At 42.5% G+C, this 26,261-nt stretch overlaps 1 protein-coding gene across 9 annotated transcripts in view; it reads right to left on the bottom strand.

The window, feature by feature from the left end:
* TUB (TUB bipartite transcription factor) overlaps positions 1-26,261 on the bottom strand; it is a 137,092-nt gene that overhangs the window by 63,346 nt on the left and 47,485 nt on the right. Inside the window, exon 1 of one of the 9 annotated variants that reach the window (XM_074543402.1) lies at positions 5,334-5,399. The exons of 7 other annotated variants lie outside the window; for them this stretch is intronic. Coding sequence is in view for 1 of the 2 variants with exons in the window: in XM_005486630.4 (XP_005486687.1) it covers positions 4,575-4,612 (38 nt within the window). In the remaining variant the exon portion in view is untranslated. Of the gene's footprint in view, positions 1-4,574; positions 5,052-5,333; positions 5,400-26,261 lie in introns of those variants that run through there. One more of the 9 variants, XM_005486630.4, reaches the window with a different exon arrangement.

The raw sequence follows: 26,261 nt of genomic DNA, 5'->3' as shown, positions 1-26,261 counted from the left end.
AAGAGCACAGAGTTCCATTAAGGGAGAGCTCTAACTTAAATGTTTTAAAAGCACATGACCAGGCTAATTTTATACACTGAATAGCCTGAGACAAGACAGTCTGTTTCAGAGAAGAGGACAGACACAGTCTTTGAACTCTTTTCCTTAAAAAAGCAGCTCTTGTGAATTATCCATGCCATTCCCCACGGCAGGAGGCTGGGAGAGAGCCTGCCTGCAGTGGGATGCTCTCGGTCACAGATGCACCTTGCAGCAAGGTGAGCCTCCACTGCACTGCTGCCTTCACAATGCCAAAACTTCAGGGTTTGTAACATCCCACTGCCTCAGCAACATGCTCAAAAATAAGTGTGGGATACCTTGGTGTTCAAGGCTCTTCTTGTTCCAGGACTTGTTTACACATCACACTTTCAGAAATCTTCTTATCTGCCCTAATTGCGATGATTCATGAATTTACAACCCAGCTGTGCTCCACAATTTTCTTCCAACTGTAATCCTCCCCTGTGCAAGTAAATAACTTGTGACTGTTTATAGCTGCAATGTCTAAGCACAGCCTTAAAACTTCAGAGCAAATTCATGAAAGCTACAAAAATTGAGCATAATAAATCCTGTCACAAACAAAAATAATGTGCATTATTACCACCATTATGTACATATCAAGACATATTATGCCACTGCAAAGGCAGGCTGTGTGATCTGCGCTCTTCAGTGCCTTCAGTGCCCTCAGTGCCCAGTGCCAGCCCTCCCCAGGGCACAGTTCATGGGGTCCCCTCTGGCCATGGCAGGTTTATCCACACAAACCAAGCATCACACATACACTTCAGAGAACCCTGGGGACTTGTATTAAATTGATTCCTGTGCGGATTGGGCTGTTCAGCTGGTGGTGTTTAGATATTTCTCATGGAACAGGTTAGCTGGTTGTGTAAATGCTGCTTTTAAAGTTACAGGATCAAGATTGATTGTTAAAGAAGCAGCTGAAAACATAAGAACAAATAATAGAGACAGGGGCCTTACTGTAACTGAGTTTACTGATACTTTCATCCTACCGAGCAGCAGTTTTATTTGACTGCAGTTTTATATTACGAGGAATGTCTTCACTTATTCAAGACATACCAGCATAAAATAAAAATGAGTATGTTATATTTAAGAAATGCTATAAATTAAAAATGAGTTCAAGAAAAAGATACGAAACGAAAACATACCTTTGAATAAAAAACCTCAACTCCTGTGAATTTGTAATGATTCCCAGACACTTCTGCATTGTATTTTCTACTGGAAACTGCTGAAGGATACCAAAGGAAAACACTACTGTGGCTGAGAACATAATTCTTCAAGAAGCTACATCGTACTCTTAACTTCCATTGCAAACCACTTTTGGGCTGAGGGCAGCTACATGGACTGCAAATGATTATTTTTTTAATTGCACCTAAACTATTTTGACTCTTTATAATAAAAGAGCAGAGACATTGTTAAAAATGAGTACAATTTAAAGAATTCCTAGCTCATTGTACCTGATGTGGAGCTTCAGTAAGTGCTTAATCATGTGCTTAAATTTCTATGATATGTGTTCCATAAAAATAAATGCAATATATTTACTTTTTAAAAACAGCTTCCTAACTGTTTTTCATAATGTTAGTGAACTGAAATCTCATCCTATGACGATCAGTATTTCAAAAGCAAAATACTTAAGAGAGAATTAAAAGAGATAAGGGGAAAACACTGAAATCACAAACTCACAAATAATATGAACCTTTTATTGATCTCAGCACGAGCTAGCACTGACACTGAAAAAATTGCCTACTATTTTTTGTTAACTCATTCAAAATGTTCTCAGCATCTTAAAAGGGGAAGTGTAAGTTTGTGAGTTGTGGACATGCAGGTGGATTGCTTAATGAATTGTACATGACACACGTGGAACTGACTCCCTCTGGCTCATTTCACTTCAAAGGAAAATTATGACATTTTACTAGCAGAAATACAATCCTTCTCTGCTTGAGTTAATTCAGGAATATAGTTGCACATCTGTTCCACTGCTAGAAGGACACATCCTTCCAGACTTCAGCATGCTCTGTCCCCCACACGAGCAGCAGTGGCACCCTTGGCTGTCACATGCCACCCAGACCATAAAGAAGGTGCTGAACCTTCCTCGGGGCTCTGAGAGTCAGCAACCACTGAACTCACCACAGCAAACAGGAATGTGAAGCAAGAGGGCAGATAAGCACGGGGCATTCTGCTCCCAGAGAGAAGATGATCTGTTCCAAGGGGTGCACATCAGGTCTCTCCTCCTCTTTGCATATTTCACTCCCTCGAATTGGTACTTTGACCTAATTTACTTACACAGTGCTTTCATGTGTAAGCTCAGTCTCATATGCATTCACAAACCACTGCTTCCCAGGCAAGTATGTTTAGGGGATCCTGGAGGATGCTTTACACACACAAGTCCAATAAGATTTGCAACAATATACCTCTAGCTCAAGAATTACCTCTGAAGACTGAAAAATAAGTCAGCTTCTTGAGAGAACACTGCTAGAAGCCTAAATAAAGACACTTCAGAGCTGAACCGTGGTTTGGTTGCCATTTGGTTTTAAGCAGTCTTCAGCAGTTTCTGACCATAAACACATCATTAACATTCAAGAATAACATTATATTAGAAAAGATATGAGTATCATTAAATCTGTATTTATCTGAGATTTGCTGCTTTGCCTCCCCTTGTTTGTGCTGCACTGAGCAGAAATAGGGATGTTTTATTTCCTTCTTTGGGGCCACTGCTATGAAACCCCTCAGCAAAGTTTTGGCATTGGCCTCTGCAGAGCCTTGTGTACAGTGAGAGAACAGAAAAACTCTTCCACTGCTGCTGGGATGAGCCATGAACAGCTGTTCCTCTGGTATTTCTGTCCTCATTACAAGGCTTCAAATTGCATCAGAATGCATCCACTAGTCATTTTTGAAGCCTTATTGCCAATTCCTTACATCTTTTCAAAACGCATGGGCTGAAAGTGCTATTGCTGAGAGAGTGGCAATATTCTCAGATTCATTGTAATCACGTTTCTTTCTTTCTAATTCTTCTACTGATTTGAACTATGATGTGCACATACCAAAATAGCAGATTTTCACTTGTGCAGCTATCCTGGGGGTTTTTTTTCCTCTGTATTAAGGAGTAATGCATTTGTGCTCACGTTGCATTTGTTGTAGCAGGCATACCTCTGCTACAAACACTGTCATTGAGTATGTGGCAAATTAAACCAACCTGCTTAAGCAGCTGTCTTTAAAAATGTACTCTGCATATTTTTAATTTCACAAGTCTCTACCGACAACAAAAATAAAAGGTTTATCGCAGAATCAACTAGGTTGGAAAAGACCGCTGAAATCATCGAGTCCAACCTATGACTGAATACTATCGTGTTAACCAGACCACGGCACTGAGTGCCACATCCAGTCGTTCCTTAAACACCTCCAGGGACGGTGATTCCACCACCCCCGCCCCGGGCAGCTCATTCCAATACCCAATCATCCTTTTAGTGAAGAACTTTTTCCTCGTGTCCAACCTAAATCTTCCCTGGCGCACCATAAGCCTGTGTCCTCGTTTCCTACGTTACTGTATCTACCTTGTTTCACTTACAACCAAACAAATGAAACAAACATGCTTTCTATCGTTTTCAGAGTGCCTTGTTAAACCCCGCGTGATTTCCGTCTGTAAAAATTCAGATTGAAAAAGACACTTTAACGAAAACTAAAAATAAAAACAAACAAACTAACCCATAATGTTAATGTACGCTGAATAGCAGGCTCGGAAAGGGGTCTATTACTAGAACAGCCCATCCCGCTCGCAGGGAAATACTTGGCTCGGTTTCCCCTCGGTCCGGCAAGACTGACACCAACTATTCCCTCGTTCCAGCCGCGGCTGCTCCCGCTCCCCGGCCGGACTGGGGTGCTGGCGGTGCAGGGGCTCCGGGGGCTCCGCGCACCGGGGCCGCTCCGCTGACGCACGGGGCTCCCGGGCCGCCGCCGCGCCGCAGCTCCCGTAGCTTATGGCAACGGCGGAGCCAATGGCAGCGGCGGGCCGGGCGCTGCCATGGCGATCCCGCTCCCCGCCATGGCGGTACCGCCGGCCGCGGCCGCCCCGCGCATCGCCCGCCCGCAGCCGCGCTCCCGGAGCCGCCGCCGGCGGGGGCAGCGCGGCCGAGCCCGAGGGCGGCAGCCGGCACCGAGGGCGCAGCGCTCCGCCCGCCCGCCCGCCCGCCGGGGCCGCAGGGCAGGACAGCTCCGCGCTCCGCCCGCTCCCCGAGGGGCTGACAGTTCGCCCCGAGAGCGGACCCCGAACTTCGCGCAGCGGCACCGGCCCGAAGTTGGGAGGCGGGACCGGGTGCCCCTCCGGGGAGCACCCGCCCGGGCCGGCCCGCGATCCGCTCCCCGCGGCGGGACCCACCGCCGCCCCGCCGCGCCCCGGAAGGGTCCGGCCGCCCTGGCTCTGCGACCAAGCACCGAGCCGCGGGCTCCGGCGGGGACCCCCCGAGGGGCAGCGGCTCCTGCCCAGGGGCAGCCCCGGTGCCTCCGCCCCACCCGCCGGGGTCTCCCCGTACCTGTAAGGGATCCAGTCCGCCTGGTGCCGCGAACTCATCTCTCCCCGGCGACGCTGCCCGGAGCCGAGGAGGCGGACGCGGCCGCTGCTGCCCGAGTCGGAACCCGCCACGGCGCGGGCAGCATCCTCCGTCCGGGGCGGGGGCGGGCGGCGCGCCGGTTATCCCGGCAGCGGCCGCAGAAACATCCCCCCGGGGAGGGCTCCCAGCGGCGGGCCGGGCTGCATGGGGAGGGGGCGGCCGGGGGCAGCGGGAGGCGGCTCCCAGCCCTTCCTCCCTGCCCGGAGCGGCGGCTGAGTCGCGCACCGGAGCGGGGAGGGGCGGGGGAAGGGCCAGCGGCGGGCAGGGAAAGGCAGGGCAGCAGCGCCGCGTCCCCGCTGCCGCTACCCGCCCGCCCCCACGCTGCCGCCGCCGCGCTCAGGCATCGCCCGGGCGAGGCGGGACCCGCTGCCGCCCCGAGCCGAGCCGCCCTCCGCGCCGGGCCCGCCCCTGCCCCGTCAGCCGCGCCGCCGCGGGGAACGGGCACGGGCTGCGCTCGGCTCGGCTCGGCACGGCGAGCCCTGGCATCGGCAGAGACCGAGCCATGAGTCGGGCGCTGGCCGGGCGCCTCTCGGCTGACCCGGGCGTGGAGAGGTGCGAGGAAAGCGCAGCCGGCGCGCAGGCTCCTCTCAGCCCGGCCCACCGCCAAAATGTATGAACTGCAGCAACTCAGCCCAAAATGGTCGGGGAAGCACGGCCTGGGGGCTGTCAGTAAGAGCTTACCGCGGCCGTTAAGGCAGAATCCGTGGTTTCGGTTTGCCAACAGCGGGCGGATGCCTTGCGGTGGTGAGAGCTTTTGGGATCTGGTGGTCGCAGCCGCCCCTGCTGGCCCTGGCACGCCTGAGAGCGCAGGCAGCTCTCCTGGGAAAACCATGGTGGGAAGCTGAGGCTGGCTGGAGCAAAGCACAGTCCCAGCGCCCTGAGGAACCTAACTTTTGCTACACGGATGGGTTTAGGTACAGGCCACCCCATCCTTTCAGCACAACAAGACCAGCTCTGCTCCAGCACTACAGCCACAGCAGAAGTAAAGCCCTTTTAAACCATGTAAATCCCGCGTCAGATTATAAGCTTATAGAAACAGTTACTGGCTGCATGGAAGAAACATGACCTGAGAAAAAAAAATAGTGAAAAATAAGGATTAATGAAAAATACTAACTCTATTTGTTTTGAATAATGCCAGTCTGGACCCTAGTATCTCACAACTTCTATTGTAGGTAACGTTTGTACTGCATATGGGGGAGATATTTAAAGACAACTTAAAAGTTAACTGAAGTCATCTTTTCTCCCAAAACAGGTGTTGGGAAATAAAGAATCAATCAAAGAGTTAAATGTGGCACTCACTGTACCTTGGAAAGGCTTAGATAGTGAGGGGCATCTTAGTGACAAAGATGTGAAGCTCTGACCTGCTAAGCCATACCCAAATTGCAACACTGCTCTTCGGCCTGATGTGTGAACTCATCTGGAAGAAGGTTACAGTACAGGTTATCCCATCACAAGGACTGTACAATTAAAAGGAAAGATGAGAATGATTAAGGCTCTGGAAAGATGCTCATCTGAGCAGAGAGTAAAAAAAAAAAAAAAAAGAAAGAAAAGCTTCATCTAAGAAAATAGAGATGGGGAGTTTAGAGGTACGCGAAATGGTAGAGTAGACCATAAAAAGAACCCTCATTTTGGGTTTATAGCATAAAAAGCAAGGAGACTATTATAACTTAGAAAATTAGAAACAGATTGAAGGAGATACTTTTTCACTCAACTTAACTCTAGGGTTGGATGCACTACCAAAGATCATGGCCAGGGCCAGGAAGCCAGCAGAGTCAACAGAAGATGGCATGCTTAGCTGGCAACACAAACGTTACCATGTTCCTCATTCTCATGAGCTGTCAGAGGCTATTTTAAATCCAGAAACCAGAATTTAAACCTGTTCCAGAAGTCCAAACAAGATCTGCTTTTAAGGAAGAATTCTCTCCTATCCATACAAATAAAATGTTGTGCTGCTTTGGATTTGACAGATCCCCCTCCGTTGCAGTCAGGCACAACCTGGAGCTGTGAAACAACAGCTTCACCACCACCTGGCAGTGCTATTAGCATGAGGAGGCGGCTGAGGAGAGATTCCCAGCTCCTGGTGCTAAGCTGCCTGCTTTTTAAGCACTGAGGCTTCTTCGGAAGAGATGAAAGACAAAAGAAGAGCTCCCTGTGTTCAGACACAAAAGTTCTCAGGACTGATGATTAGAATATCTATTTTCAAAAAGCCGCAAGTGTAAAGGTTGGTAGATGAGCAAATGCACGCACATCAAAAAGATGCCTCTGAACTTTGGAGTGATACAAAACATGAAAGTGCTTTACTGCCCATTGAACAGCCCAAGATCATGTTTGGATTCACAGATACAAAGCATACAGAGCTACCAGGTGCTCAAAATGAGAGACTGCCAGGGTGCCCTGAAAGATGGACATGCACCAAGCATAATGTCCATCCAGGGAAAGCTGGCAGAGGAGAAGAAAGATAAGGAATATTTTATGGGAAGAAAGGGAAAACAATTTTCTGGCATTTTATCCGCTTTTGAATGGTTTACTTATGCCCCCAGCCTTTTTCCTCATCCTTCCCCACCTTATTCTCCTTCATCCCTTTACCATCTCTGGTAAATATGTTTTATATGGTTTCACTGTCCATAATAAAAAAAAAAAAACTTTGGTTCTTTCTCACCAGCAATGAGTGAGAAATTCTGCCTCCATTTCTGAAGAAGCTGAGAGGAGTGAAAGGTGAGTACCAATCCTCTGCAGCTGACAATGTTATGAGCAGGGTTACTGCACTTCTCTAACTCTGAGCAGGGTCACGACTCGCCAGCCTTCTCTGGATGTCCCTCTGCTTTGTTTGGCACACAGAGCTATCTCTGAATGACAGGGCAAGTGTTACAGAGAAATCCTTGTCAGGAGCAGGACTGAGGTGTTCATTTTACTGTGTAACAAGCCTCGAGACTGCCCTTGACATGCACATCATTCACTGGCATCTCTGGTAATTCCCAGCAGCTCAAGGAAGTCCTGGCCTCACACACACAGGTCTTTACCAAGCACTAAAACAACAAAAACCAGGAAAAAGCACCAGCATGTAACAAATAACCCTGACATACCATGATGATTTCTAGGTGCTCTCTGTGAATAGAGCTGTATTTCTCAAAAGCCATGTTTAATTAGTTTGAGATGCCAGCCTGATGGGCAAGGCAGCCTGTTAGAAAAGCTGTGCTTTAAAGGTTCAAGGACTGATACATGAAACAGCAGCAAGGCAGATGCAAACCTGTCTCCTCCACTGCCAAACATGTCTCACTAAGCAACATCTTCCTCTATATACAGTCTGCCATCTTTCCAATTATCCCTGTTTTGTCCTCTGTGTAAAATAAGTGTCCCACTAATACATTTTTATATCGAGGTGATGAATAATACAACACAACTGTATCTAACAGTTGAAAACACCTGCATTTGCAACAGAAAGCCTTCTGGCAATCTGGGTAGAGAGCAAGACATCAAAGCAGAAACACTGTTGAAAGGAAGCCTGGAGAACCTAAAAAAGCAGTAAAATAAGAAACTGATGTAAGCTCTTTCCTAAATGCACAGACTCATTTCTTTTAAGTCTATTTTTCCCATGATGGGGAAATTATTTTTTTTTTATTGTTTAGCCCATTAAAAAAAAAAGTAGCAAATGTATATACTAATTTGAAAAAGAGCATAGAGTATCTTTTATAGAGTGGTTTTTATCTAGCTATAGTCTTTTGTATTTCTTTCTAGGCCCACTGTTACATCTGCACTGCTGAGCACGGCACTGTTCAGAGCTTGTGCGCTGCAGAGAGAAAGGTCTGCACGTCCTGTGCCTTAGGTTTGCTGCCCCTCAGAGCTGCTACAATAGACTCAGGTTATGTATTGCATTAAATTCCTGCCTTGTTTGCCTTTTCAGCTGACCTGGACAAAGGCTGATTTTAGTAAAGGCAAGGTGTATTAATGAACTCAGTAACCTGTCCTCAGTTTGTGCTAGGGTGTAACACACATCCTAACTCACAGTTCCCAACCCTTTCAAGAGACACATAAGAGACTAAAACAATCTTTAATTTTGAGGTCTCTTAAAAGGGCATGAGCTGCCAGTTTGCTGCCTCTGGGTCAGCTCAAGCACACTGCAGAAACACTTCTATCTAGCCTTTTTAATCTTGTAGTAGCACAAACAGAACAGATTTGGCATAAATGTGTAAAGATTCTGAGCTTTCATTTATTGGCTTGAAATTTTCTAATTTTAAGCTCCAACTGACAAGGAATAATGAAGGATGTGTTTGTGCTGGCATGCCTACAGAAGTGGTTGTGTTTAGATTTTTCCATTCCAATGTATCAAGTGATCATATTTGAAGTTAAACCACACCAGATAAAATTTATCTGTACTCCTTACAAACTGAGAGTTCCTAAAAATGTTCATGGACTTTTCTATATAAAGCTCAGATCAGTTGTGAGAATATGTAGGATATTTTGTTTGCTTGTTTGAAAATCAAACTGTGGAACTAACCAGGACCAGATGCAAAAGCTGAAGGTTTTGTGAAGCTGATATTCATCAAGGTCAGTATAATTTTTCCCAACCAATGAGTCCTGAAATGCATTGAATCAAATACAGAATAAACTCTTGGGATGATAGTAAAGGTATTAACATTTTCCCAAATCAAACACTAAGAAAATCCTCTAAAAAAATGAAAAAAAGCATAGCCCTAAGTAGTAATTTTGGCCTTAAACACTTCAGTAATACTAAAGACATGACAGAGGCAATTCTGCCTGTTGTTGTGGTCTTTGGATGAAGCTTACACCAAGTTCACTGTCATTTGTGCCTTAAGGTTAGATCTTGTTCCCCTAGGACGAAAAAAATAAAAAGGCATTATTTTTGATACCCTAATGTCAAATATAATAATAATAATAATAGTACGAATAAAATCTTTTTGTAAAGGTGAACAATTTGGAGATGAAACTCTGGGGAGGAAGCAGATTGGTACATGAAAGACTAATTGCAGTGTTTACATGGTTGATCTTCTCCATCTCTCCATTAAAGCTCACCTTTTCTTATTGCATTTCATCTATTCTCATTCCAATAAGTTCATGCCTGCTTCTTTATTGTCAGGCTGTGAAGTATAAATACTTATCAGTAACACCCTGAAATAAAATCTATTCTGCAATAAAAGAACAGAGTTCCCTTGCCACCTAGGGTAATTCTTCACTTTAGTCACTTCAGTTTGAACTTGCCTAGCTCCAGGAGATCCTGTCTAATACCAGTTTCTTTAACAGTAAACATCAAGCTGACACCTACATCTACACATTCCTATAGAATAGGAAAGTATGAGAAAATGCTAACTTTTGAGGAGGGAAAGCTGTTAAGCTCCCTTTGCCAACACTAGAAATCAAACCTCATATGTCACTGTCCTTGTGTGGGTGGTCTGATTTCAACAATGGTGGCCTGTTTTCAACACCTTCTAAAGAAGTTTTAATTCAGTCTGATACCACATCCTGTAACACACTCAACATCTCTCTCAAAGTCTCGCACTGGGTACATCCAGTGTTCTTGTTTTCCAGTGTAAGTAAAAAATCCTGTTACTGAGAAGAAACCAAACTATGTCAGTGGTGTACTTGCAGTCATTGAAACTTGAGTGAGAATCTGGTATCATCATAATCAAAGCTCCTGTCATCTTTGGAATTGTTGTCCCATTGAACAATTGCCTAAATCCAGTGGGGCCACTAGAAGTAGATTCTGTTTTCCCTTCAGACTCCTTGCTTGACTGCCCTCTAACACGATTCTTACATCCTGATACCTAAAGTGATTGTTCATGAAGGATGAATTTTCTATGACAGTGCTTAAATACAAAATTGGATAATTCTATGCCATTTCAGCATACTATTTCATTTCAGTTTTGCTTTAAAAGGTTTATTTTTCCTTTATTTATGATTACACCAAATTTTGCACTGTAATTTTGCTCTCATTTCTAGCACTTATGCTCTTTGGACTTTTCTGAACCATTTAGATTATTTACATATCAATCAAGGCACTTATAATACCAAATAAAAAATACATAGCTTTAAAAAATCCCCCTGCCCAAAGTACACGTCTCTTCCCTATAAGACAGGTCTAAATTCATAGGAAACCAAATGCAGGTTTACTGCCCATGAAAATGATGTCATTTGGGGTGGGATTTTTGCCTTCTAAAAGTCAATAACCATTTTCAGTTGTGACTCCTTTTCTGTTTTGTTTTCGTGGAATCACAGGATAGGTGGCAATGGAAGAATCTAATTTCTGGAGATCATTTTACACGCAGCCAGCAAGAGGGAAAATATTACATCTCCCTTTGTCCCAAGTGTAGAGGACCCTGAGGTGTCCTTCCAGGACAAAAGTAGGATCTTCCAACTCAGACTGGCAGAGCCAGGCTGAAATTCTATTCTTGCAAGCTGTTAGCAAATGGTAGCATGGTTTATCCTGCTAAAGGGATACATCTCAGACTGTTTCTTCATATTAAACACTCCTCCCTTTGCATCACGGTGAGGAAGCATCTGTACTTAGTACTGCAAAACCCCAAGATTAACCTAAAGCTAAACACATCCTTCATAACTAGTCTGTGAATGTATACATGGGAATTACTTCCAGTTATTATTTAAAAAAAGAAAAAACAAAACACCCAAACATTGAAATTATACATCTAAAACTGTCTACCCAGCTGCGAGTTTAGTTCTAAATGTTCATATTTAGCTGTGGGAGAGTGAAACAAAAAAGCAAACAAAATCCTGCCTAATTTCTGGGATGTTTCCATTTCACAGATAGTTCAAACTCAGATATGACTTATCTGCCCTTAAAAGCTGTTAACTTCACCTGACAATGAGCCAGAAAATTGAAATGCTCCCAGCAGAACTTGTAAGTAGAACCAGAAGTGCTTTGCCATAGGTGTTCGGATGGAACATCATGATAATGACCTTCTCATTTTATACCCTCTAGATTTCTTCCATCAAACATGATTACTCAAAGAAGTCAGTTTCTTTTAAAAAAAAAGCCTCCGATTTTAAGAGAATTAACGTTCCGTTACATTTTAGCACAGAGCTACAATCAAATTTAAATGAGGTTGAATTCACTGTACAAAGAAAAAAGATTTGGATGGTTTTGTTTGGAATCAAAGCAGCTGGAAAATTGGAAACCAGCTCTAGAATAGCTGAGTGTTTTTATAGTGAGAAAACATTCTACAGTCTTCAAAGTCTTCAGATTATATTTAAGATTAAATACTATCAAGTTATTATTTTTATTTTTTGTCTTTAAAATGATCTAGCTGGTAAAACTTTTCAAAAGGAGCAGAAATAAGTATTTAAATTATTGTCCTTCTGCAGTCTTTCTAGTAGAATGGGCTAAATATATTTGATCTTGCCATGGAAACACCTGATTTTCCTTCAGATTTTATGCAACTTACTAAGTTGGCTTACTGCAATCATCTGCACTTCGGGCCAATCTGTGACACTATTTGTAATATGAGGGCTTTACATCATCTTTGCAATGCCATAAAATGCCACATTCACGTTAGAGGTGACACACTGAGGCAAGAGCTGGATGATTTGGTTTGGTATAGAAAGCCTGTGGATGGGCTGGGGATGATCAGTTGATCTCTCCAGAATGCCCATCCCCAGTGCATACAAATCAGTTTTTGGGGAGTGTGTGCCAGGCACCTCCCGAGCCCTCCGTGCTCACCAGAACAAGGACAGGATGAGAGCTCGTTGCTTACTCAGTGTTTCCCTAAATTACAAATCTAATGGAACTGGTAATAATTTCAAATGCACAGATACACTAAATTAACTTAAACTGCTGGCTGAGAATTTCTGTTTGCAAACGCTATTAATGTTATTGATTTCAGCGCACAGTTTTTCACTTTACCTCGATAAATGACTGAAGCCGTGGCCAAATAGCTCAGCAGAAGCTAAATGTGAGACACTGTGTTCAATAATGTGGTCCAGCCTAAAAAGCCCTTTTCCTTCTGTGTTTCAGCATGTTTTTTATAAAATGCTTTATTTCAGTGTTTACTAGGTGATGTGGATGTCAAAGTTTAACTGCTCTTTGCTGGCCAGCCCCCATTTCCACTGAAGAATGCCAGGGCGGGATTTTTATTTTGGCCAGAGATGCATTAAAATAAGACTTCCACTTTAAAAAATTAAATTCTTCAAAGAGACTTCTCCTCCATAGGAGAAGGTAGCCTAAAGCAACATTTCTTATGTAATTTTGGGATTAGAATTAAAACCAAAGGTCAAGCAAATAGTTGATATCTTTCTAGTAAACCCGAAAAAAATTACATGGATACAAAATTATCTGAGCCTGTGCAGATTATTATACAAGGAGATGACTGTGTGACATATATTTCTTCATTTTGATTTCCATAAACCCATCTTTTTTTTTGGCCTCTCAGAACCTTTTCAGACAACATCCACTTTATCCAAAATTATTGTGGATAGATATTTACGGATATTTTATTTTATTTAATATCCAACTCAAGAATTGCTACTTTGACTCTTTGGGATTTCTTTGCACCTCCTTTAACAGTTCCCTGTTCTTCTTCTAAGCCAAATCCTGCTACACTTTCCTTGCATGGATACTGCATTTTTCCTTCCATCCTTCCTACTGTGCTCATGTGCCTAATTCACTCTTGCACCAAACACTGTTATTCCAGCCTGGGTCATAACATTGGTAAAACGATGGCAGCCATGCCCTTCAATCCCCCTTCAGGTGCAGCAAGTTACAAATTATCCCTGCCTGAAAGCAAGGATGATTCCAGCTTCACACAAAATGTATTATTTATGACTAAATCAAAAGGAGACTCTGAGAACAATGCAAGTCTCCTTCAGTGAATGCACAGATATATGCTATGGAGAATAAGAAACCAGGGAGATGATCTGAATTGGGAAAAGATCTGATGCATTCACTTAAAAAAAACCCTAATAATTATGTAAGCTTAGCCACAAGGCTGGATTTAGTGAGAGAGCTGAGGAGAGGAAAAAGGTAAAGGGCATGAGAGCTCAGGACATCAGAACCTTTGACTGCCTTCCTGCTGGTACCACCCATCATTCCCATTCCTGTATGACTGGTGTAGGAGTGTCTCAGTTTGCATTTCTTCCTTTCGCAGCTCTCTCCCATTTTCTTGGATCTAAAGAATTAAGAATCTTCAGGATTCTTTAGGTCTTTAGGAAGGGATTTCTTGGTCTCTGCACAGCACAGTTAACCTCTGAAGGTCAGCATGCTTGGACTGGAAGAGGAACAAGAAGGAATAGCAAAGAGCTGGGGGGAAGAAGGCATTGCAGAAGCCACCAGATTTTCTGCATTTACTAAGAAACTGTTCAAAAACCACTGATGGCCCTTTTCCCAGAAAACAGTAGTATATTTAGCTGTGTTCTATATACATACAATGTATGTACATGTTGTACCTCTAGCAGCCATAATGAAGCAGTTGTAGTGGATGGCACTGGCTATACCTGATATATTCATTCATATATATCTGTATCTATCTATATATATATAATATATATCTATTTTATCTATCTCCTGCTACACCTGCTGTGGGATTCTGCTCCCTCTCATGGAGTGCAAATTTAACAGTGTCCTTGAGAACCCACTGTGCCCAAAGCACAGCCTCTTCCTCAGGAAATGCTGAGCAGTTTCCTCATTCTGACATTTGCTATTTATTGATCCTTGTCCACGCTGTCTTCCTTTACATGAGGAGAGTGGTAATGGAACAGCCTGTTTGCAGCCAGTGCTGCATTGTACTCGAGTGTGAGAGAGATGTATTGAGACACAGACCTGGAGAAATTCCCTTCTGTGCCTCTTGGCTTGTTTTCCTATTTAACTCTCTACCAGACCCAGCTCAACAAGAAGAGCCTTCCTGTATACAGAAATGTTAAAGCAAAAGCAAGACTCAGTGGAGGAAGTTAAATCAAGGAGAAACAGAAAAAAACTCAGCCAATCCAGAAAACACTGAAAAAGTTCATGAAGGTGTAATAGGCAAATTGTTGTGGAAGAGGAGAGAATAAAGCAGAGAAGGAAATTGTATAAAAATAAACACAGAAAACAGGAAACCCAGATCTAAAAGACAGAGTGGGAGTTAATGGAGTAAATGCAATCAGAAACTACACACAAAAGTCCATATATCAGCAGGCTGGGGAGAAAAAAACCCACAACAACCCTACAACAATGAAGTCTCCAAGAATACCACATACAGGATCTTGGAGTAAGTAATTCAATTAGAAAAGTGTCACAGATTACTTTTGCAAAGGGATGTGGCACCTGAATTAGATAGAAGCAGCTGGTGGGTATTGATACTTTCTTTTCTTATTTTCTGATTTCTTACTGCTTTATGGCAATGAATTTTGTTGCACAGCACGTGCCAGTCATACAGTAAATGAGCAGCCCTTGAAAGGAAACATACTGCATATTTTTCTGAACAGCAGATTTCACTTCAGATTGTCATCTAAAAACAAAACAGTTTGTAAAAAAATATATTTTGGTGCTAACTTCTGCTGAAAGTTCCCAGCCCCACAGAGTACCACGTGTTTCCCTGCTGTTTGCCCCAGCTGTCAAAAAACACTTGAAGAGTTCCTGGCTTTCCCTTTGCTACTCACATTTTGTGCAGGCATTTCAACGGACCTAAATGCATTATAACATTGAAATAAGACACTGTAGGGCAGACTCAGATGAAAATTTTGTTTTGTAAGGAAATAATTGCCAATAAATAGACATTTCCAGAATTTCCACTGGAATTGGTGGAATTATTTATGTAAATATATCCTGTGGTCAGCCTGACATGACCAGGGTAGGGGTTCTGAGAGGAGGAAAACCCCAACTCAAAATATATCATGTTCTCCTAATATCAGTAAGTGCCATCTTTCCCTTATACAATTTTTAATTTTTTGCAATTAACACTGGACATTAAGAGAAAATTGTTAATGTATTCAAATATTTGGAGGATTCAGCAAATGTGATTTTCCTCTAAATGAAACCTTTGGCTTGTGAAAATAAGAAAAAGAGTACTGGAAATTTTTTAGGTTTTCATATTGGCATCCTGCTTAACAAAACTTTGCTGTCCACCAGTGAGATTTTAGGGTGTCAGTAAAACAGAGGGTGCCTCAGTGCACATATCCCCTACCCTGAGATCAGTGTACTTTACTCCTGCAGAATAGCAGCTGTAAAAAATATTGAGTAGTATGAGTACTCCTGCCTGCTTACATGACACAGGCACATTCTGATCAAACTTAAAATGGAAGGCCTGGGCTCTTTTAACACCTACCAATCAATGGTTTGAGTCCCTGCATATAACTTATTTTCATTCCCCACTGACACGAAGTGAATTCTAAGCAGGTACAGAGGGAGATGTGCCTCTGTCTCAATTGCAGTCTCAAGAGCAGAATTGATTCAATATATTTGTCTTGAAAAATGCCAAGTTTTCAACATCACATATTTCTTTCTAAAGGTGCTCGAGTTACATTTCATATCTTGTGATCAGCTGCATCTCTGAAGCAATCTATCTCCCCTTTATTTAAAAGAAAATATTAATGAACAAAGGTAGTGTTATGAACACCTGTAGTCCCTGAAGAGTAAGAGAACTGCAGGCATCAAAGCAAAGCATCAAAGGAGGCAGCAAACTGCAATTTAATTGCAGGAGAATATGAGATTGAATTTCAGCTGAATGAGTCCAGGACCTGATTATGTGATTTTGAACAAGGCACCTCACCCTTAGGTCTCTCTTCCCTTGTGCAATGTTTACAGCATAAACACACAAGGCAACCAAAGCATGATGCAGGACAGCCCCAAAATGTGTTTGTCTACCCTTGCAGTGCCATTATCTGGAGGAGGAGCTGAGCAAAACAAATAAACAAACAAAAAGCAAACATGGAAAATGTACTGGATCATTTATGCCAAGATGAACTTATAAGCCATTGTACTTAAGTAAATTCTGTGAGGTTTTTAGGAAGGCCCAAATCACTGATGTGCCAATTGAGCACTCACTTGAGGGACTGAAGACACTGGAAACACCAGAATCAGAGGTTGTTCTGAACACATCCAGATGGAAGTGGCAACTTCCATTAAGAAGCCCTGCAATATTCCAGCAGCAGCCACTGGGCACAATGGACTGAAAGCAAGCTAGGGATTAGACTCCTTCCATTCTTCGTTTCAGTGAGATACACATTGAAAATTCCTCCAGGCAAGAGATTAGCACATGCAATCCTCCTTAACAGTGCCTGTAAATTACAGGTTATGTGCATCAAAATAATACAGAAAACAAAGATGGAGATACAACTTCCATTAAGCTGAAAATCTCTTTTACTGACAACACTTCTGATAATCTGTAACTCACCTTGAAAAAAGAACAATCCCCACTGTGCCATTCTATAACAGCTCATGGAAGCTATATGGCTCCCAAATTCCTCACATTTCTCCAGAAGAAAGATTGGTGCTTTAGCCCAATCTCTGCCAAGAGTAAAAGATGTCCTTAAGGGCAGCAAAAAAATGGAAGGTGCAGAGGGAACAAAACATTTTCTTAACAAAATGCTTTCCAGCCCAAATGTCCTAGGGCGCCTGCAGGGAGAGAGAGACCTGCCAGCCTTAATGTGTGAGCAGCTGTCTTCCCTGGACATCTGACTGTGTCAGAGGCTTCACCTGCTGCCCTCCCCTCTGTCACTGCCCAGGACACTGTCAAAGATGTATCTGGAGGTACAGAGGGGCAAGCACCAGATGAAATTGTGAACCGAGTTTGCACCTTTGTACAACATTTTCACATGGCTGCCCCCCAGCTTCCATCACCTTGTCATCCACAGCTCATGCCAAGCACTTTCATTCTGTTCATTCTCAGCTTGCATTTTTCTACAGCTGATCTTGTTCTGCAAAGCATTTCCCCATTATACATGAAGAGGGAAAGGGGAAGAGTGGACTGACGTTTGCACAAGCAGAGACATTGCAGGGTATGATCATAACTTATTTATTCGTATGAGTCTGAATAGCTTCATCTGAACTAATAACTCTCCAAAGTTCATTCTGTGTGTGACTTACTCTGACAGACAAATTAGTAAGTGTAAAGAGATGGATAGAGGAGCCAAAACCCTTTTCATTTCAGCTCAAGAAAATATAGCTTCTACATAATAGCAAAACATTGAATGAGAGAATAAAATTCAAAGCTAAGCAATTGAAAACTTGGGTTAAATCATCTCTTTTGCTAACCAACTCTGCATAAGTGTTTTATGAAAAGTACAGAGCCAAGCTCAGTTCCTGGATAAAACCTATAATTATTTTATAAAGACATATAGTAATTGAGGATGATTCAGAGATAGCTGAAGAAATAGCAGCTGTATCAATCTTCTGGGAAACAGTTCACAGAACTACATTTTTAAAGACTCCTCAAGGGCAACTGCTAGCTATAGTCCATCTGTTCATAAAAATCAAAATGAGAAAAAAAATCAATTATGGTTTAAATTTAAATCAGATTTAAAGCCTAAAGCTTTTCAATTTCTTTGTCAAAGATGCTGGCACACAGGATTTGGATTTAAGACCGGCGTGATCTATTTGAAGACAGGCTGCCAGGGCACACCATTACATGTTCAGGTCTCTCCTTTAGGCCAAATTTGTGAATGTTGCTGAGTTTTTCCTCCTTTTACTCCCAGCTAGGGGTGATGGCAATGTCCCTGTCCCCTCTCATCTCAGAAGTAGAGTGCCCTGAAAATCAAGCTCTACAATCCTGGCTCAGATCAACGAACTGTAGGAAGAAGTGGGATGAAAATATAATGTCAGAAGTGAAGCAGAGGTCACATCAAATGTCATTTTGCAAATGAACAGATCAGTTCAACTTCTTGGATCTAAGACACTGCACATAAATATTAGTAGGAAACAGAAATCATCAAATTGATGATCAAAGACAAATTGATGGGCATTCTCACATGGAAAGGATGTAACTTGGGAATTAATAGAATTGAATTTTCTGCAGCAGCATAAACATCATGCTACATTTTTGATGGAAGAACTGCAGTGCTAACAGCTAATAGTGTACCAAGATCTCTTCAGTATTTTTAATTGCATTAGCAATGCAAGGTGAGGTACTCCTCCTTTGGTGAGATTAAATTAATGTTATTAATGTGCAGAGAAGATTCTGCATTCAGATAATTTATCAACATTGTCTATATTAGTTGAAATACATACTGCAAAGCCTCTGCAAGCAGGAAAAATACTGTTTATAACAATAAAACTGCAAATAAAACTCCAGATTTCCAAAGGGACCAGCAGAACTTCACTGAGTTGGAGTGAGTAGTGAAGATTTACATCAGCTGAGAGCTTAGTCCCTTATTTCTGTAATACTAAGTCATCATAAAACATGACAGATGCAGTACTAATGATGAGCTGCTAAAACTCAACCAGGGTCTCCCTCAAACCTTGTTGCTTCAATCAGGGCTATGTATGACACTTCTGGAATAAACTGCTTTCATTTAGAATCCATCAAATTTTATATTTTGCTTCTCCTTGAGGTGATTGCTTTTTGGCTGGGACAAATTATGTACTCAGGTCTAGTCCTAGATTAGAGGTCTCTTTGAGTACAGCCTTCCTCCACTTCTGAGGGTGCATGAAATTCCTGTGAGAGTTGGGTTATCTGATGGGCAAACAAGTTCCCTCTCACCGAGCCCAGAGGGTGAACAAGCCGACTCTGGGCGAGGATGGAGGGGAAATCCAGAATAATGAAGAAGGTAACTCCCAGAACCAGCTTTCCTTTCCTTTCCTCTCCTCTGCCCTCCAGGCAGAGAGAAGGGAATGAAAAGAGCGTGGGAATGGCACTTTCACACGCCTCGGAGAGACAGTATCCCTGCCAAATAAAGGATGGACACCTATCTGTGCAGGAGGGAGCCACTGTTTAAGCAAGCTCCAATCATTCTTAGAAGTTAAAAGAAATAAAATCACACTTACTGCTTCTTAATGCCTGGAAGCAGCACTGTGAAGATGGCAGCTGCACCGATCAGCCCGTGCATCCCTAAGCTGTGCCATGCTTCTCCAATGATGCAGCACTGGCTTTGGAAACTTTAGTGTTCCCCAAGAAACTGAGGCTGTTTTGATCTGCCTCTTGGATTTTATCTTTAGGATTCTGCGTTTCACATTTTATGTAAAACATGGAGTGCTGGAAGTATTTTCCCTGTAAATGGACAGGCTTAAGAGAGCACAAGTGCACCCAAATGCAGAGACACCCTGAATTAGCCATGTTATAGCCACATGGATGCAGCGTTAGCACATGCATTCCACAGCAGACAATTCATTAACTGATTGAGTTATTGATTAACTAATTGAATCATTAACTGATCTCAAAGTAATTAATATTCACCTCCAATATACTTCTGATCAAATATTTTTTTCCACAGCAGTGGAAAGTGGCGCAGACCACAAACCACCAATATAGCAACTTTCTCCAGTACTTTGCATTTTCTTGCGAAGTGAACTAGAAAAATTAACTAGTCTTTTCTCAGCTACATTCATCGTTCAGATGAACATGTAATTTAGGTCAGCAATTTTCTCCATTGTAATATTTCATATCAAAAAAGAAAATTGAAATGAAAACTTTTTTTTTCAGCTACTTGTTGTCAAGTGCTAGCACTCATGAGCTGAAAGGTGCTGACTCAATGGCACTTTCATAGATGAGAATTTCCCCAAAGAAATAAGAATGATCAGAGACAGGGAAGATAAAATCCCACCAAAAAAGGGCCAAATCCTGATCCACAACAAAGCCCTACTAGGAATATGTTGATATTGAGGAGCTAAGTAGGAGTACTTCACAATGATCAGATTGACATTACCTCAGATCCACATCTGAGGGTGGTTTGGCATGCTCTCCAGCCTGGAGGCTAAGCCACCTATTCAGACCTGGCCATGGCCCTTTTGGTAAAAGGCTGCATTTGCTGCCAGCTCCAGGGTCTTCAAGTTGCACAGAGCTACACCAAAGGCAGAACAGGCCCAGAAATCTCCCTGCTGCTTGTTGCAAGGTGACAGCCTTGCTGCAACAGACAAGCAGATCCTGCAGCAGCCATCTCTATGCCCTCCCAAATGTACATTTTGTGCTGCCTCTCTTCTGCAGCACAAAATGAAAGTTGCACCAGCAACTCAGGGAAATGAAGTTCCTCCTAAGAACTGTTTCCTTGGAGGACAGCACTGCTAGGAGTTGTGGCTGGTGAGATTTGACCCACAAAGAACACAAATGGTTGCAGACAGAGCAGACTTTGCATTTTCACTCGATTTCTTGAACAATTTTGTCAGAGAAATATTAATAGCACACTAATGGCAGCAATTACTATAATGAATGTGACAGCTGGTACCAGCAGCTGAGCATACGCTGTGGGTTTTGTATTTTCTGTGGATGGTGTGAGGCGGCTCTGAGCAGTTGCAGTCACTGTCTTCTGCTTTTCCTGAGGATTCTATTTTCAGCAAGACAGTGCTTGTGGCAAAAAAGATGGAGAGCTACTTTTGTAAGTGTGTCACCCCTCAGGAGGTTACTCACAGCTCAAAGAAATAGGTAACATGTTCAAAATATGGTCACTTCTCAATCTGCTCTGGTCCTCTCAGTGGGTACAGTTGCACTGACAAAGAAAGCATCCTTCAGCTGTTCACTAAGCAGTTTGATTGTCCCCTTCCTAAAGAGAAAACCGAGTGGAGGCACTCCTGCAGTAGAACCATGAAGCAATAAGCAAAACTCTGGTGAGTGACTTGGAAATATTTACAAATAAAATTCACATCTGGGATCCCACGATTGCCACCCACCTGCTTCACCTCTGAACAGACCCCATGAGAGTAAATGAAAGAGAAATGCAATAAAAAAGGGTGGAAAGGGAGTAAGAAGACTGTTCTGGCTCATCTGCACTCTGATTAAATCCTGATTTTTAATTAGAAGTGAGCTGGGCTCCTGCTCTGTAGAACACAGGCACTAGCAGGCGTTGGACTGGTAGGGTTTAGTTAAACCAATGCAATGGTGCCAGCCTCCCCAAAGGCAATGCAGGTCAGAGGTTCACCTCCAAATTCCCAAGGGTTGCCAATCTTGGCATTCAACACTCCTGTTTTAAACTTGGAAGTCATTTGGCTGTTCAAATGCTGTTCTACTCTCATTCCTTATCTCGACAGCACAGTGTCAGTACTAGAAGCCTGAGGCACTTCCAAGCTTCAGGAGAAGCCCACAGGAGCTGAGCAGAACTGCAGGAGAGGAAGGAAGCCTGAAAGGCAGGGGGCACCTCTGGTACTCACTTGACATGGTTACATGGTGAGAAAACTTGAAAGGTGGTAATGACTGTACCTGTCACCTGCTCAGCTACTGAACAATCAAGGACAATTGAACCAGAATTCTTGCCTGCTCTAGGATAAGAAATTTCCGAGTCCCCTTTAAACCAAGCCCTGAGATTGTTACCAAATCAGTCAACCAAAATACTACAGAAGAATTTTGTTTTTCCTAAAGAGCTACATGTTCTAAAATTACAGTAAGTTGTTCTAAGATTAGAATGCTTCCAGAAGTTCCAGGTTCTGAGGCTAGCATCCACATCTAGTAACACATTTGCACTCTGCCTCTAGCAAACTTGGGTCAAAGTTGACTCTCATGGCCCATTTTCTAAACTAACAGTTCTGGTTACTTCATACTCTTGGCCTGAAAGACTATTCTGGCTTACTCTACCATTAGGAAATGGAATGACTGTTTTTAAAACACCTCTCTGTCAAAGAGAAGTGTGAATAAAGCACAAGTTTTACATTTAAACTTGATGCACATTCAGCAATCATCAGTGTGGAAAGATGCAGGAGAGTGTAAGGCAGAGAGCAGAGAGAATACAGCAACATTTGAGTTGAAGGGAAATGAATTTCCTAGAAGCTACAGAAGACAAAATACAGCTTTAGGTTCTTAACTCTTCTGACATCGCTAGAAGGCAAATCTCAAAGCACAAGGCTCAAAGAAAAACAAAACCAAGTGGCATATCCATTAAGGTCTTCGAAAAACAAAGGGGCAGCTTAAAGGCAATCTGTCCGTGTAACAGCACAACAGGCACAGTTGCTGATTTCAGCAAGGAAGCAGACAGCTGAATTTCAGACAAATTAGAAACTCTGAAGAAGAATTGCTGGCAGCTCTCTTAGAAGGACATTAAAATAATAAAATCCTCTGGTCACAAGGGCAAGCATTGCAGATACAGGTGAGTCATAGACCATTTCAGGACACAAGCTTTTGAAACTCTAAACTATAAGGGGCACATACAACGTGGCCTCACGTGTCTCTTTCTGACAGACACATGGTCAAAGACTTAGACATCCTCAGGTGACCCAGCTGCCACACTATCATTTTCAAATACCTTGGTCTGTCTTAGTTAACCTCAAACAATCCCATTAATGAAGAGCAATTTCTGCTCAAATTGAGGCATGCCAAGTTGATGAGGACACAGGCCTAGAAAATGTTGGCTAAATGTCATCAGTGCTATAAAGTTTCTCTTGTTGAATTTTGTTCTCTTTAAGAAAAGTGAAAGGAAGACCATGTTCTTATTGAGATCCCATAATATCATCCAGGAATGCTGTGGTAGTGTGATCCCACTGCAACACTGTGGTAAAAGGTATTCTCATCAGTCTTTGAGAAGGTATGAAGGACAAGATCAGCAAGTGGATGCTGAATTGTAACAGATCAAAACGTGCACTTGACATTAAAATAAAATAGCATTCGTGTAAGCTTCAAGAAAAGTCTGCGTGGCCCTTTCTCTTGTGCATTTTAAAAGCACCAGCAGTAACACGCACACCTAAAGCATGGGCAACTGCCTCACTGCCTTGTTGCAGTACCTTGCTATTCATTTAATGCTGAAAAAGAGGTGATTCATCTTTTCTCTTTAATTTTCTCACTGCATTATCTGCACAACAATGATGTTGCATCCTAGTGGAAAAGCACTGCACTGTGCATCAGGACACCTGAATTCTCCTCTTGGCTCTGCCACAGGCTGACACTGACCTTGAACAAGTTTTTACTCCTTGTGTGCCCATTTTGTACACTCAGGACCAGGTTGGTTCCTCCTGCATTTAATGAGGTGTGCAGTGCTTTATGTAACCTGGATTTAAGGGAAGCTGTAAATATGCAGGAGGAACAACAATACTGAATGCACTACAGAAAGGAATGTCCGTAGAAGCTCAGGGGGAAGAATTTGTGCCACCTTAGCAGCTGCTGCTGTTCAGGGACTCAAGGGCCCACTGTGATGCTGTGCCTTGGATCCACAGCTAGGACTGGGAATCAATTCACCAGCTGTGTTCTGTCCAAATTACAGTTTTATCACTTCAGACCAAGTGGAAAAGGAGCTTGGTGGCAAAGATGCAATGTGGAATATCATGTTCAATACCAGACTATTTCATCTTTATTCAGGGCTTTCTGAATTTACTTGTCATGATCCCAAGAGAGCTGATGCCACTTTCAGACAGGTCAATAAGTATAGGTAGCACAATTTTCCACAGGCTAGAGAAGAAAGAATGACCGTGAACCTGAATAATTTAAAGCACAATATTTTGTTTAAAGGAATAATTCAAATAAAGCCTTTATAAACTTGGTCAAGCTTTTGATTCTTTTTTAAAGAATTCCCTGACCTAAAGTGAAGCTGTGAGAACAAAAAACATGAAAAAGAGAGAGACAGACTGAGGGAAGCTAACAGTGCCACAGACATCAGCATTGATCTTGTTTTCCCATCTACACCCTGAATATTTCAGACTCTCCCCATTTGCTTATGTTCTGCTTTGGGTTCATTCCTGCCCTGATTAATGTTCCAGCTGCTGAAAGCCTCTGATGAAGTTAGACCTCAGGGGATTGTCTGTGGGCTAAATACAAAGACATGTTCTTTTTAAAGACATGAGGTTTATTATATTCTTGAGGTTTATTATATTCTTTCCCCTGAGGCAGATAAAGCAATGCATTAAATACATAAATCTACCACTGAGTGAACTGTTGGTGGCAGGATACACTTTTTGTCCCTACATACAATCACAGACTACACCTGTGAGATCGCCCATTTAATTCTCCATTTAAAAAATAAATAAAATGGTGGAGTCTCACATACTTTCCAGAACCAGAAACACTTGCCACACTGTTTTCTCCACAGAACTCTTATAGTTTAAAACTATAGATCTTCCTTGCTTTTATAGAGTTTAATATTCCCAATGCCCTGCCACACCTGCTATTTCATGTAACATAGTCAAGTTTTACCATGTGGAAAGATACTGTGCCAATGAAGTAAAGAAAAAATTTGATTAATCAAAACACATTCACCCAAGATAAAAGCACAATTTTCACTTTTGATGTGAAATTGCTGTGTTGTACATACATTCCACACTTAGGTTTCAGTATTCCTCACAAGGATTTGTCTTCATGCCATTGTCAAACAAATCCCTCAAAGAGCACTTTTCTGACCTTCCTGATAAGCTGACCCTGCTTTGTTCTTTAATGAATAATTTTGTTGCTTACACAGCCACTTTTTCTATTTCTTTTGGTCACTGAGCTCTCATATCCCTTCCTATCAGTCCCAACATTCCTGCAGAGATCCAAAAAGCACAAACTTAAACTAAGCCCTAGTTTAAATCATTAAAGCTGAATTTCAGGGAATTTTATGAAAATTATCATGAAGTGTGATGTGGCTTTCTAATTAACAGCAAAAAAAGCATGAGTGTAAACCTCAAACTGCATGATTTTTCATTCATCTATTCAGTGAATAGGAAAAGTCCTCAAGCTTTTTGTGTAAAAAATAGGTTAGTAATATCATGACTAGTATTTTAAGCATAGTGCCTTGCTTCAGACTCTTAATTAACAGCCTGAGTGTCAGGTAATTTGCTGTAGGCTCTCTAATGGGAAGACATTCTTCAGTTTTTCAACGTGTTTTCACAAAGAACCTCCTCATTCCTGCAGTCAACGTTCATTGGGGTGTGTGTGTGCTGTAAGAAATCATATTTAACACCTGCATGCAAACCTATCTGTGCCACCCACAGATTACCCTGTCCCCCAAAAAGTACTCTGACATCTGGGCACAAACAGAGATCAGTAACTTAGTGCTACCATTCAAGATAAAAACAATACTGTACTAAACATAATAACTACCTCATTCTCAGGGTACATCCCCTCTGGATATGGAGCTGGTTTAACTTTTGATGACAGCAATGCCTTGACAGTCTGCTGAAAGGTTTCTGGATGTCTGAACTGCACATTTTCCTTTTTCACTGGGGAAAAGACTGCACGTGACGTATAGCTGAGAACAGGGTGGGTTTGGCAAGGGTTCATCCAAAGGTAGTGGGCTTTGGCAAACATCCTCTAAGAGCCAACAACCTCAAGTATATTTCACAGAAAAATGAGCTCAGCAGCTTTACTTACCTCTCCAGTCTCAGGAGTGTCTGGCTGAAAGCCAAGCTGATACTCTACCAAAACAGCCCTGGGGTTTTCTCATGCAATTCTATCCACTCACCCAAAATCCCCACCAAAAAAGTCCATGTATTGTTCCTAAATGAAGTGACTTATGGATGTGTTAGTAACCAGTCTATTTTTATAATACAGCATCCTGATGAATGCAGTCAGCCTGCAGAAACTGGAGAGCAGAAAGGCAGCAAAACCTCCATGAGCTGGAGCTCAA

Source organism: Zonotrichia albicollis, chromosome 6, assembly GCF_047830755.1.
Source record: "Zonotrichia albicollis isolate bZonAlb1 chromosome 6, bZonAlb1.hap1, whole genome shotgun sequence".
Lineage (NCBI taxonomy): Eukaryota > Metazoa > Chordata > Aves > Passeriformes > Passerellidae > Zonotrichia > Zonotrichia albicollis.
The sequence above is the reverse complement of the archived record's forward strand: the minus strand, read 5'-3'. Positions and strand labels throughout refer to the sequence as shown.